The 12,793-nt window shown below is 42.5% G+C and overlaps 1 protein-coding gene across 2 annotated transcripts; it reads left to right on the top strand.

Moving 5' to 3' along the window:
* Positions 1–160: 160 nt before the first annotated feature.
* Positions 161–5,511, top strand: LOC118361923 (suppressor of cytokine signaling 5-like). 2 transcript variants are annotated; one of them, XM_035742191.2, is made up of 2 exons: positions 161–397; positions 2,482–5,511. In XM_035742191.2, the coding sequence occupies exon 2, from the start codon at positions 2,654–2,656 to the stop codon at positions 4,286–4,288; it is 1,635 nt and encodes a 544-aa protein (XP_035598084.1). In that variant the 5' UTR covers positions 161–397; positions 2,482–2,653; the 3' UTR covers positions 4,289–5,511. The 2 variants fall into 2 exon arrangements, with proteins under 2 accessions (XP_035598084.1, XP_035598123.1); XM_035742230.2 differs by lacking the exon at positions 161–397 and adding an exon at positions 528–695.
* Positions 5,512–12,793: the final 7,282 nt, after the last annotated feature.

Here is a 12,793-nt window from a genome sequence, read left to right as displayed (position 1 = left end):
TTAAGACACTTTGCAACAGTTACAGCCGTATCATAGGTAATTTATTTATCGTACACACTTAATGAGTAACCCATACTCATAGGTATGACGTTTGGAATGTGGTGGTGCCGTCAGTACATTCCATTGCAGTACACTACATGCAAAGCTAGTCAACATCAGGAGACCCACTCATTCAAAATGTACATGCTACAACATACCAACTGCCTGTGCATTCATCAATTTCCAATACGTTTGATTTAAAATGTCCTGTTTTATGGATTACATTAACCTCTTGTTACTATATGGGCTTTTATTTTGAAAAGGATTTGTGTTTCCGGGTTGTGAACGTTTCAGTTTCCTGGTTAACATTACTAACTAGCTATCTTTTGGAGAACAGCAAAGAATAGTTTTTTTTAAGGTAAGTAAATTGATCTAATCAAAATTATAACACATTTGCATTACAGTATAACAACACGGGCAAACAAGGAGACTTCAAAACATTCTTGTCGAATATTTGAGTGACAACCTTTTTTCCCCTGGATTTTGCCTTCTCCGTTAGCTCAACAAGCAAACTTGTTTCCGTTATCATGAACTATTTGTTAGTTTTACCACATTTTAGTTGGTCTTTGTGACATCCTCAAAACGTTTTTGTTATGAAACAGATGCTCGATATTGTTTTTTTCTGAGGTTAGCGTAAGCTAACGCGTCTTGCTAAGGTAAAGAGTGATGCCTGAAATGTTTCAGATAGATGCTAGGCTAATGCTACAAAGCCGTTTAGCTAGCTAACGTTAACTGGCTAGCCAGGGGCCCCGCTTCAATCGCATCCAGCTATAAAATAACGCGTATATCTCCGTTATCAAGGAAGGGAGTTATCTGCTATAGCGGTTCTCAAACTTTCTGGAGCTCGGTACCCCTTTTGTGATAGGTACTTTTTCCACCACTGTGAATTACCTAATTGTCATACTTGAGTAAAAGTAAGGATTACCTTAGAAAATTACTCAAATGAAAGTCACCTAGTAAAATACTACTTGAGTATATGTCTAAAACTAGTTGGTTTTAAATATGCTTAAGTATCAAAAGTGTAATTTCTCAAATATACTAAAGTATCCGAAGGAAAAGTATAAATAATTGCACATTTTTTATATTAAGCGAACCAGACATCACCGTTTTATTTTGTATTTTATTTACCGGTTAGCCAGGGGGGAACACCAGTCAGACATTTACAAATTACTATGTGTATTTATATTATATTATGTGTATTTGGTGAGTCTGCCAGATCAGAGGCAGTAGGAATGACGAGGGATTTCATCTTCAAGTGCATGAATTGGACCATTTCGCTGTCCTGCTAAGCATTCAAAATGTAGTATTTTTTGGGGATGTCAGCGAAAATGTAAAAAGTATATTTTTTAGGAATGTAGTGAAGTTTAAAGTTGCCAAGAATACAAATAGTAGTAAAGTACAGATACCCCCAAAAACTACTTAAGTAAAAATACTTTTAAACTACAACTTAAGTACTTTATACCACTGCAAAATCACCGGGAACCCTCTCATAATAAGAACACAATTTGAGTGAGAAAGTATAGGATACAAGGACTTTAACTATGACTTTGGCAACCAAGTCTCGGCCCCTAGGAAGGAAATGTTTTTGCAAAATTTTTGATTATAAATTTTCCCAGTTTCAAGCTCATTTTCTGCAATTCTACAACAACAAAAAATCATGAGGCAGAGAGCCTTTTTGTTGTGCAAGCTTTAAACCTCATTCTGCAATTCTACACAGTCTCATGGCAGTTACAAAGCTTGAATTACAGTGCATCTATGTCGAGAAACATTTTAAGGGTAATACAAGAAGTGTTGAGTTGAACAATGTATAAATGGTGGACTTCTGTGGATAATATCCCTGCGAGCCTCCCATGCCCATGTTGCCCAGAGTTAAGAACATTAATTATAGATTAAAGGAGCTATATGTATATCTACAGTACTAGTGGAATGATAGTGTTAAACCATATTTTTTTATTGGCCACACAAAATAGCATTCTTATGACGGACTATCTCTTATTAAATTGACTGGAGCCAGCGAATCTCTTGTAAAATTGACTGGAGCCAGCGAATCTCTTGTAAAATTGACTAGGGCTGAGTTTGACACTTACCTTTTGATGGACCCCAGTCAATTTGACAAGGAGATTTGCTGGCCCCAGTCAGTTTGACAAGATACCAGCTGTCTTTTGTTGACCAATAAAATCAATGTTTTATTTTGAGATCTGGCTGTGGATCCCCTGCTGGACCCCACTTTGAGAACCCCTGATCTACAAGATGGGTTATTGACTGTACCAACTGTCTTTGTTGTCAGGGTGCAGCAACAAAAAAATCTTATAAAAAGTTTACATTGTTTAATTTTATTAATAAACAATATTGCTTATAGGCCATAGTTTCTTTTTAATGTGTATATAATTGTTTCCTCCTAATTGCTGCAGCTAAGAAACTCTTTTTTTGTTTATCTTGTAGCCCCAAGTGACTGACAGTGATGCATGGGACATTTTATTGACAGTCATTGGAAAGATTCTGAATGGGGGGGCTTGCTTCTGAGAACTGACGGCAGCCACAAATCACCAGTCACATTTTTCCTGCAGCTGACCCGACTGCAACTACCATTATTCCAGCCCGTAATTAACCTGACATGTCTCAACCGAAGGAGTCAGGCGATCGTGGGAAAGACAGGGAGCGGGGCGCCCGTCCCAAGGTGAGACAGAGCCGGTCTGAGGAGAGAAGAGATGCCGGTGGAAGAGGAAAGAAAAAAGGCCATATGTCCCGTGAGCAGCAAGCTGCGGAGCGGCCTGTCAGCGATGGGTTTGAGTATGGGGATCTGCTGACTGGTCTAGAGCCCAGGGACCGCTGCTCCTCCTCTCCCCTGAAAGAGGGCAGGAGATGGCAGGGCCAGGAGGGGGTCACTTCACTCAGCCAGGACAGGGGGACAGCCAGGCTGGCACAGGGGACACTTGAGCCACCAGCCAGTGAGGCTGAGGGCAGGGGGGCAGGTGGCAGTCGCACACTCCGCCAAAAGATTCAGGATGCCATGGGGCAGTGTTTCCCCATAAAGACCAACACTCCATCATTGTCCAGTTCCACTCAGCAGGTCTTCATGCCGCAAGCTGCAGCTGCTGCCTCCTCACGCCGCAAGATCCACCTTAGTGAACTCATGTTGGACGACTGTCCCTTCGCTGCAGGCACCGAGCTGGCTCAGAAGTGGTACCTCATCAAGCAGCACACAGCCCCCATCTCCACACCTCCTATAGTGGACACCTTGGTGGTCAGCACTAGTGCCTCTGCCTCAAACATGGCCGCCGTGGTGGAGGACGTGGATGACCGGTTACGAGAGCGCAGGCGCATCAGCATTGAGCAAGGCGTAGAGCCACCTCCCAACGCGGAGATCCACACGTTTGAGGTGACGGCCCAGATCAACCCGCTGTACAAGCTGGGGCCCAAACTGGCCCATGGTATGAATGAGCTTGCAGGGGACGACAGGGCTACCATTCACCAGCAACAGCAGCTGCTTCTCCAGAGGCAGCAGCAGCACCAGCTCCTGCTGCAGAGCTGTCTGGACACTCTGGATGAGGCAGTGGCTGTGGCTGCCTCCTCTTCTGCCTCAGCATCTGCCTTGGTCTCTGTCTGTGAGGCTGCTTCTGTCCCTGACCCCGTGGATGACCCTCAGGTCACAGCCAGCGTCCAGCCAACCAGAGCTGCCGTTCCCCAGACTGAGGGTCCCCCTACTCAGGACGGCTATCGCATCCACACCCAGATCGACTACATCCACTGTCTGGTGCCTGACCTGTTGCAGATCACTAACCTACCCTGCTACTGGGGTGTGATGGACCGCTATGAGGCCGAGACTCTGCTGGAGGGCAAACCAGAGGGCACTTTCCTCCTCCGCGACTCAGCCCAGGAAGACTACCTCTTCTCCGTCAGCTTCCGCCGCTATGGCCGCTCGCTGCACGCCCGCATCGAGCAGTGGAACCACAACTTCAGCTTCGATGTGCACGACCCAAGTGTGTTCCACGCGCCCACCGTCACGGGGCTGCTGGAGCACTACAAGGACCCCAACTCCTGCATGTTCTTCGAGCCTCTGCTGTCCAACCCCATCCACCGCACCCTGCCCTTCAGCCTGCAGCACGTGTGCAGGGCGGTGATCAGCAGCCGCACCACCTACGACGGCATCAATGTGCTGCCCATCCCCAACACCCTGAAGAAACACCTGAAGGAGTACCATTACAAGCAGAGGGTGAGGGTACGGAAGATGGACACCTGGTGGGAATAACAAAGACCTTCTGGTGGAAGTGAACCACAACTAGGCTACTAACTAAACACTCAATGGAGGCGGGCCTCGCTCAGTGGACAACCAGTTGACTCACTCCATTTTTTTTGTTTTAATTAACATATACTTACTTACCTACTGCATTCACTGTATACCTAGCTACCTGTTTTATTTATTATTTGCCATATATGACGTCTTACACTTGTCTCAAACTCTGGATATAATGTTAATTCAATTACGATGCACATACACATTTTTCTTTACTCACAAACTTCAGAAGTATGGTAATGATGCACCATGTGTGAGGGGATGTATCAATTATTTGGGTTGATGTGAACAGAATCCAGGCTGGTTTGGTGGATGAGTTATGGAGCACATACAGGTTTAATAATGGGTCAGTTAATTACCATTGCCAAATGTAGGCTACTGGAAACTAACAGATGTGACTATATATGAATGACAACCTGCTGGAAAACTGCTGAGGACCTGACTGGTGGTATAAACCATTTGCAAATACATTTAAGAAAATATTTTGTGTCATTCCTTTTGTAGGCAAAAGAAAGGTACTTATATGAATTTGACTCGTCCTAATAACCTTGAATAATCCAATACTTTCCTATATAGCCTATAGTTTTCAGACAAACGAAAACTATGGGGTGTAAGGCAGGTAAATGTCTTGAGTTTCTATCCATGTGAGATGATGTTACTACGTTTCAAATTAGCGAACATTGAAGCCATTGCTGAATGCTTAACACAAAAGGAATCAAATTGAATAAGAGTTGAAACCATTTCTCAGTGTTAGAAAACTGTGATAATAGAACAGTGTTGTGTTAGTGCTGAGAACAACATGAAGCAGCACCTGCTGAGAATAGCTCCATCTCCTCTGTGAAGTTTGGAAGTGCTTTGGTCTATTGATCTTCTTAGCCTACCACTGAGCCTGTGTTGGAATCAGAGGAATGATGATGGACGCACATATAAGCTACCTTTACGTTTTGATCATTGAGTCATTGTGCCTTGTGCTTGGAGGCTGTTGGTGTAGCCTGGTCCAATATAGACATTCCAGCATGATGGTGATTTTAGAATGGCCTCCATTTTGTATATCGATGTTATCTCAATATCATGTTAGGGTACTGGCTATATTAAAACGGAGGATTGTATCAACAATGAGCTTTTAAAAAATAAATCTGACTTTTTAGTACCATGTCCTCACATGACATGAACATTTACCAAGCTGTTGAATTTATGCCATCTCTCTGTTGATGATATTTGGGCCTGGAAGGCTGATGAAATTATACAGATATTAGCACATTTACACGAACCTCCGGCTGGGACTAAAAGCCGATCTGGAAAAATTCAGATAAGCAGACCTTTAAAGTGACAGACAGGAAATTGTATTTGCATTCGGGAAAGTATTCAGACCCCTTGCCCTTTTCCACATTTTGTTATGTTACAGCCTTATTCTAAAATGTATTAAAATAAGGAGTACCATTTTTATTCATCAATCTACACACAATACTCCACAATGGCAAAGCGAAAACAGGTTTTTAGACATTATTGAAAATGTATTAAAAATAGAAATACCTTGTTTACATAATTATTCAGACCCTTTGCTATGATACTCAAAATTGAGCTCAGGTGTTTCCATTGATCATCCTTGATGTTTTTACAACTTGGAGTCCACCTGTAGTAAATTAAATTGATTGGACATGATTTGGAAAGGCACACACCTGTCTATATAAGGTCCCACAGTTGACAGTGCATTTCAGAGCATAAACCAAGCCATGAGGTCGAAGGAATTGTTTGTAGAGCTCTGAGACCGGATTGTGTTGAGGCACAGATTTGGGGAAGGGTACCAAAAAGTGTCTGCAGCATTGAAGGTCCCCAAGAATACAGTGGCCTCCATCATTCTTAAATGTAAGAAGTTTGGAACCACCAAGACTCTACCTGGAGCCGGCCGCCCGGCCAAACTTAGAAATCGGGGGAGAAGGGCCTTGGTCAGGAGATGACCAAAAACCTGATGGTCACTCTGACAGAGCTCCAGAGTTCCTCTGTGGAGATGGGAGAACCTTCCAGAAGGACAACCATGTTTACACCCCTCCACCAATCAGGTATTTATGGTAGAGCGGCCAGACGGAAGACACTCCTTAGTAAAAGGCACATGGCAGACCGCTTTGAGTTTGCCAAAAGGCACCAAAAGGACTCAGACCATGAGAAACAAGATTCTCTGGTCTGATGAAACCAAGATTGAACTCTTTGGCCTAAATGTCAAGCATCACGTCTGGAGGAAACTCGGCACTGCTTATCACCTGGCCAATACCATCCCTCCGGTGAAGCATGGTGTTGGCAGCATCATGCTGTGGGGATGTTTTTCAGGGGCAGAGAATGGGAGACTAGTCAGGATCGAGGGAAAGATGAACAGCTCAAAGTACAGAGAGATAACGTTGATGAAAACCTCCAGAGTGCTCAGGACCTCAGACTGGGGCGAAGGTTCACCTTCCAATAGGACAAAAACCCTAAGCACACAGCCAAGACAACGTAGGAATGGCTTCGGAACAAATCTCTGAATTTCCTTGAGTGGCCCAGTCAGAGTCCGGACTTGAACCCGATCGAACATCTCTGGAGAGAACTGAAAATAACTGTGCAGCGACGCTCCCCATCCGACCTGACAGCTTGAGAGGATCTGCAGAGAAGAATGGGAGAAACTCCCCAAATACAGGTTTGCCAAGCCTGTAGCGTCATACCCAAGAAGACTCGAGTCTGTAATCACTGCCAAAGGTGCTTTAGCAAAGTACTGAGTAAAGGGCCTGAATACTTGTGTAAATGTGATATTTCATTTATTTATATTTATATATATATTTATATATATATATATACACACACACACACACACACACAGTGGGGCAAAAAAGTATTTAGTCAGCCACCAATTGTGCAAGTTCTCCCACTTAAAAAGATTAGAGGCCTGTAATTTTCATCATAGGTACACTTCAACTATGACAGACAAAATGAGGGGGGGGAAATCCTGAAAATCGCATTGTAGGATTTTTAATGAATTTATTTGCAAATTATGGTGGAAAATAAGTATTTGGTCACCTACATATATATATATATATATATATATGTGTATATACACACATTTATTAAAAAAATATATATATATTAAAAACGTTTTTTTTGCTTTGTGACTATGGGTTATTGTGTGTAGATTGAGGGGGAAAAAAACAATTTAATTTTAGAATAAGGCTGTAACGTTACAAAATATGGAAAAAGTCAAGGGGTCGGAATACTTTCCGAATGCACTATATGTAAATTAAAGAAATTAAGTCCTTCGGAAATGTTCCCAATCAAGACTTCGAGGGCAAACAACATTTCATGCAAGGACTTTCATTTGACTGGTTATCGGGGACCCATTCAAGGATTAATTGCATAATTTACCGATGCAGTGGAGTGATTGACTGCTTTGTGTGAACAGCATTTCATATTCATGGCAACACACAAAGAGAGGCCTCTTTGCTAATTTGTGTGTGCAGTGTGCAATAATCACAGTGGACAGCCGTCCTAATATTAATGAGTGAGCATGGAGAATGGATCAGTACTGTCTGCAGCCATCTTAGGAATCTTCACCGTGGTATGTCTTCCGATGGTTGAATCGATTCACTGGAGAATATTTATTTTATTATGCTATTGTTTGTATTTAACCTTTTATCCACTAAGCAGGATGTCACCATTGTTACGAACTGGCCCGTAGCCCATAACAAAGAGGAAGACAACGCGCAGATAAAGAAATAACATATTAAATAAAGTAAACTATATACAAGTAATGGGGTGTGTAGTCACTAGTGTAAGTGAGTGGATGTGTGCATAGATGGTGATAATGAGGGGTGTTGAGAAGTGCCAAAATAAACTAAACACAAAGAAGCCCCAAATTGCGACAACCAAAAACAACAGTGTCTATGTGGAGTGTCTTTAATGTATGGGGAAAGGTGTATTTATCCCCTGGACACACCTGAGCCCAGGTGTGTCTTATTTTGCTGATGACCCTCCTCGCTTTGCTCACCGATATCCTGTTAAGGAAAACAAGAGCCAGGACAAAGAGTTCATCAGACAGAGTGGGAGGGTCATCACACCATACTATAAGAGCAGTTCCATGGCAGCACTCAAACTGCACAGTATCAGAGAGTCATCCCACTGGGCACAAACGTTGCAAGGCTAGAGATTCCCCCAGCTTCATATGCATATACAATAAACTCATTCAACTGTAGATTTTTTTTATTGAGTTCTCTCTGTAGCTCTCCTCTTTAGAATTGATCATGGTTGGCTCTAGGGGGGTACGGGGTTAGGCATTGCCCACCCAAAATGTCATGTTGCCCACCCAATGGATTATGCCTGAGTTATGTTAATCATTTAAAATTGCAGTAAGCAAGCTTTGAACAGCCAAAATATTTCTGACTGCCCACCAAGGCATAATCTTAGAACTGGCCCAGGAGTTAATTGTCTAAGTCCTGTATCTCTTACTATCCTGGCCCTGCCTCTGACTTGTTCAATTTTCCACCAACTGCTTTTATGATATGTGATTGATACAATCAGTTTGCACAGTGGGAACTACACTAACACATGTTATTAGGGAGGGATGATTGCATACTGTGCTGCTGTGAAGAAGAGCACAGCTTTCCATTGGCAAAACTATCTTGTTTGGCTGATTACCAACTATGTTTGTGTATAGTAAAAGCATTTTTAAAATTCAGATATCTGTCCAAACAACCTTAAATTGGATATAGAGTGCTGTACAAAGAGTGCTGTTCTGGCTGATTAGGTTTAGGTGTTGTTGTGGGAAACTGGGAATACTTTTATTGAGTGTCTCTTTATCAGCAAGCCTTTCAGACACGGTAAGAATTGCCCTTGTACCCAAAATTCACTGGACGTGGACTCAATGGTTTCAAATGAGTGAGGAAAGTAACACTGTTTTTGGTTTATGACTGGGTCTAAAATTAGTCACCGTACTATGTTTAGCTTCAGTCTAATTAGAATCATCCCATCTGCCATCAACACCTACGATTGCAATCTCTCATGTTCTTTCCCTTTTACACACCATTCTCAGTAAAACCTACAGAGCAGAGGAGCAGTATTAATGCTGCTGTACAGCCAGGAATGCAGTAGGTGGCTCTAAAGAGCTTCAGCAGACTGTGTGTGTGTGTGTGTGTGTGTGTGTGTGTGTGTGTGTGTGTGTGTGTGTGTGTGTGTGTGTGGTAGGCGGAGGGTGGTTGGGGGTGGGGGGAGTGTGACTGCTGCCAGCGCCCTGGCTCTCATCATGCAGGCATTACAGGCGGCGGGGGAGAGGGAGGACTTTACTGTGCCTGGATCATCTTGCCCAGAGGGACACCAGGCACAAGCAAGGTAGAAAGCTGATTGTCCACACATACTTAGTTTGTTTGTATCTGTTGGGTCCTCTTCTTCCTTTGAGGGAGAATATTTTTCCTCTGAGCCTAATCTGTAGAATAAAAAAATCAGGGGTGTGGAGAATAAGCTTGGAATGTTCACAACACCCGAAGACAATATGTTCCCAAATAATCTGTGGTTTATAATCCTAAAGAACAGTGAAATGGCTCAACTTTGGGGAAACCGACATCTCTTTTCAGAGGGAGATGTAGACAGGTGGGGAATCAGTCTCGCAGGGGTGGTAATGATGTCTGTGTCTGTATGTATTGAGTACTGAGCAGGAATATAATCATGAGAATCATCCACTCTATATCTAGGATATGAATTCAGAGGAAGGTGTATCCAATTGATTCCAGATTCATGCAGGATGGATAAGGCTTGACAAGATAGATTCCTCCGGTCCAATCAGGGAGAAGGAAAACATTTCACAGAGCAAGCAGGAGTTGTGCTGGCAGAGGAAATTCTGCAGCTGACAAGTTCTTTCACTAATGTTACTAAATTAGTGCCACAAGAGGCTGGTGGCACCTTAATTGGGGAGGACGGGGTCATAGTAATGCCTGGAACGGAATCAATGGTATGTTATTTAACAAGTCAAAAACTTAGTTTCCATATGTTTGATACCATTCCATTCCAGCCATTATTATGAGCCATCCTCCCCTCAGCAGCCTCCTGTGAGTGAATCCCATTGAAGTTCAGCCTTGAGCATGGATTGAATTATGAATCAAAGCTACAGAACTGTTTCATCGATTTTTTTTTCTTTTTCCTTTCACCAAATTAACACATTTGCGTCATTATAGCAGTACTTCTCATAACAGTGTTGAAATATTGCCGAATTGGGTCACTTTTATTCCCTGCAAACAACCTTTGGTGAACATATTGAATATCACTATCAGTGATAAACTTGCAGTAGCCTACTGTAGATAATCCGCTATATTTGATAACGTAGTATTTGAGCACAGATTATATTTGTGATCCAATATATTCTTGTTTGCTAAGGGCTTTTTGTACAGTGCCTTCGGAAGTATTCGACCCCTTGACTTTTTCCACATTTTGTTACATTACAGCCTTATTCTAAAATTGATTAAATAAAAAAATATCCTCATCAATCTACACATAATACCCCAGAATGACAAAGCGAAACAAGTTTTTTTTAAATATTTTTTTTTATACAAATGTATTAAAAACGAAAAACAGAAATATAAGTATTCAGACCCTTTGCTATGAGATTTGAAATAGAGCTCAGGTGCATCCTGTTTCCATTGATCAACCTTGAGATGTTTCTACAACTTGGAGTCCACCTGTTGTAAATTCAATTGATTGGACTTGATATAGAAAGACTCACACCTGTCTATATATGGTCCCATAGTTGACAGTGCATGTCAGAGCAACAACCAAGCCATGAGGTTGAAGGAATTGTCCGTAGAGCTCCGAGACAGGATTGTGTCGAGGCACAGATCTGGGGAAAGGTACCAACAAATGTCTGCAGCATTAAAAGTCCCCAAGAACACAGTGGCCTCCATTATTCTTAAATGTAAGAAGTTGGGAACCACCAAAACTCTTCCTAGAGCTGGCTGCCCGGCCAAACTGAGCAATCGGGGGAGAAGGGCCTTGTTCAGGGAGGTGACCAAGAACCCGATGGTCACTCTGACAGAGCTCTAGAGTTAACCTGTGGAGATGGGAGAACCTTCCAGAAGGACAACCATCTCTGTAGCACTCCACAAAACATGCCTTTATAGTAGTGGCCAGATGGAAATCACGCCTCAGTAAAAGTCACTTGACAGCCCGCTTTGGAGTTTGCCAAAAGGCACCAAAAGTACTCTGACCACAAAAAAAACAAGATTCTCTGGTCTGATGAAACCAAGATTGAACTCTTTGGCCTGAATGCAAAGCATCACGTCTGGAGGAACCTGGGACCATCCCTAAACTGAAGCACGGTGGTGGCAGCATCATGCTGTGGGGATTTCTTTCAGGGACTGGGAGACTAGGAATGTAAACAAGCTTGTGCACAAAATCTGAGAGAAATAGGCTTTTTGTGAGTTTGGACAATTTTCTACGGTCTTTTATTTCAGCTCATGAAATATGGCAACGACACTTTATATGTTGCGTTTATATTTTTGTTCAGTGTACATGGCTCTTCTTGATGAATAGGTCAAAAATCAACTATGTAGAACTACAAAAGCTCTTTGATTCACCTGGATATAGAGAACACATGTGTTTGTTTTATTCTATTCTAAAAGTGAAAAGTATGAGCCACATAAACGTTATCAATCTTCTACAATCTTCCCTCTTCCACAATCTTCTTTCTTCTACAATCTTCCCTCTTCCACAATCTTCCCTCTTCCACAATCTTCCCTCTTCCACAATCTTCCCTCTTCCACAATCTTCCCTCTTCCACAATCTTTCCACAATCTTCCCTCTTCCACAATCTTCCCTCTTCCACAATCTTCCCTCTTCCACAATCTTCTTTCTTCTACAATCTTCCCTCTTCCACAATCTTCTTTCTTCTACAATCTTCTTTCTTCTACATTCTTCCCTCTTCTACAATCTTCTTTCTTCTACAATCTTTCCTCTTATAACAAATCATTATTTGTGGGTCAATAGTTCAAAATGCATCGACAGTATCCCCACACTACAGTACTGTATACTGAGCTTACAAAACATAAGGAACACCTGCTCTTTACATGATATAGACTGCCCAGGTGAAAGCTATGATCCCTTATTGATGTCACCTGTTAAATCCACTTCAATCAGTGTAGATGAATGAGAGGAGACAAGGCTTATAAATCCTTCTGTAACCTAAGACAATTATGACAGATTGAATGTGTGCCATTCAGATGAATGGGCAAGACAAAATATTGAAGTGCCTTTGAACAGGGTATGGTAGTAGGTGTCAGGTGCACCGGTTTGAGTGTGTCAAGAACTGCAACGCTGCTGGGTTTTCACGCTCAACAGTTTCCTGTGTGTATCAAGAATGGTCCACAACCAAAAGGACATCCAGCCAACTTGACACAACTGTGGGAAGCATTGGAGTCAACATGGGCCAGCATCCCTGTGGAACGCTTTCGACACCGA

Source organism: Oncorhynchus keta, chromosome 1 (genome assembly GCF_023373465.1).
Source record: "Oncorhynchus keta strain PuntledgeMale-10-30-2019 chromosome 1, Oket_V2, whole genome shotgun sequence".
NCBI lineage: Eukaryota > Metazoa > Chordata > Actinopteri > Salmoniformes > Salmonidae > Oncorhynchus > Oncorhynchus keta.
Note: the sequence above shows the minus strand (reverse complement) of the source record. Positions and strands in the feature narration are given on the sequence as shown.

What these genes read in the sequence shown, in the direction of transcription:
- LOC118361923 (XM_035742191.2), top strand. Translation starts at nt 2,654, where the DNA reads ATGTCTCAACCGAAGGAGTCAGGCGATCGTGGGAAAGACAGGGAGCGG.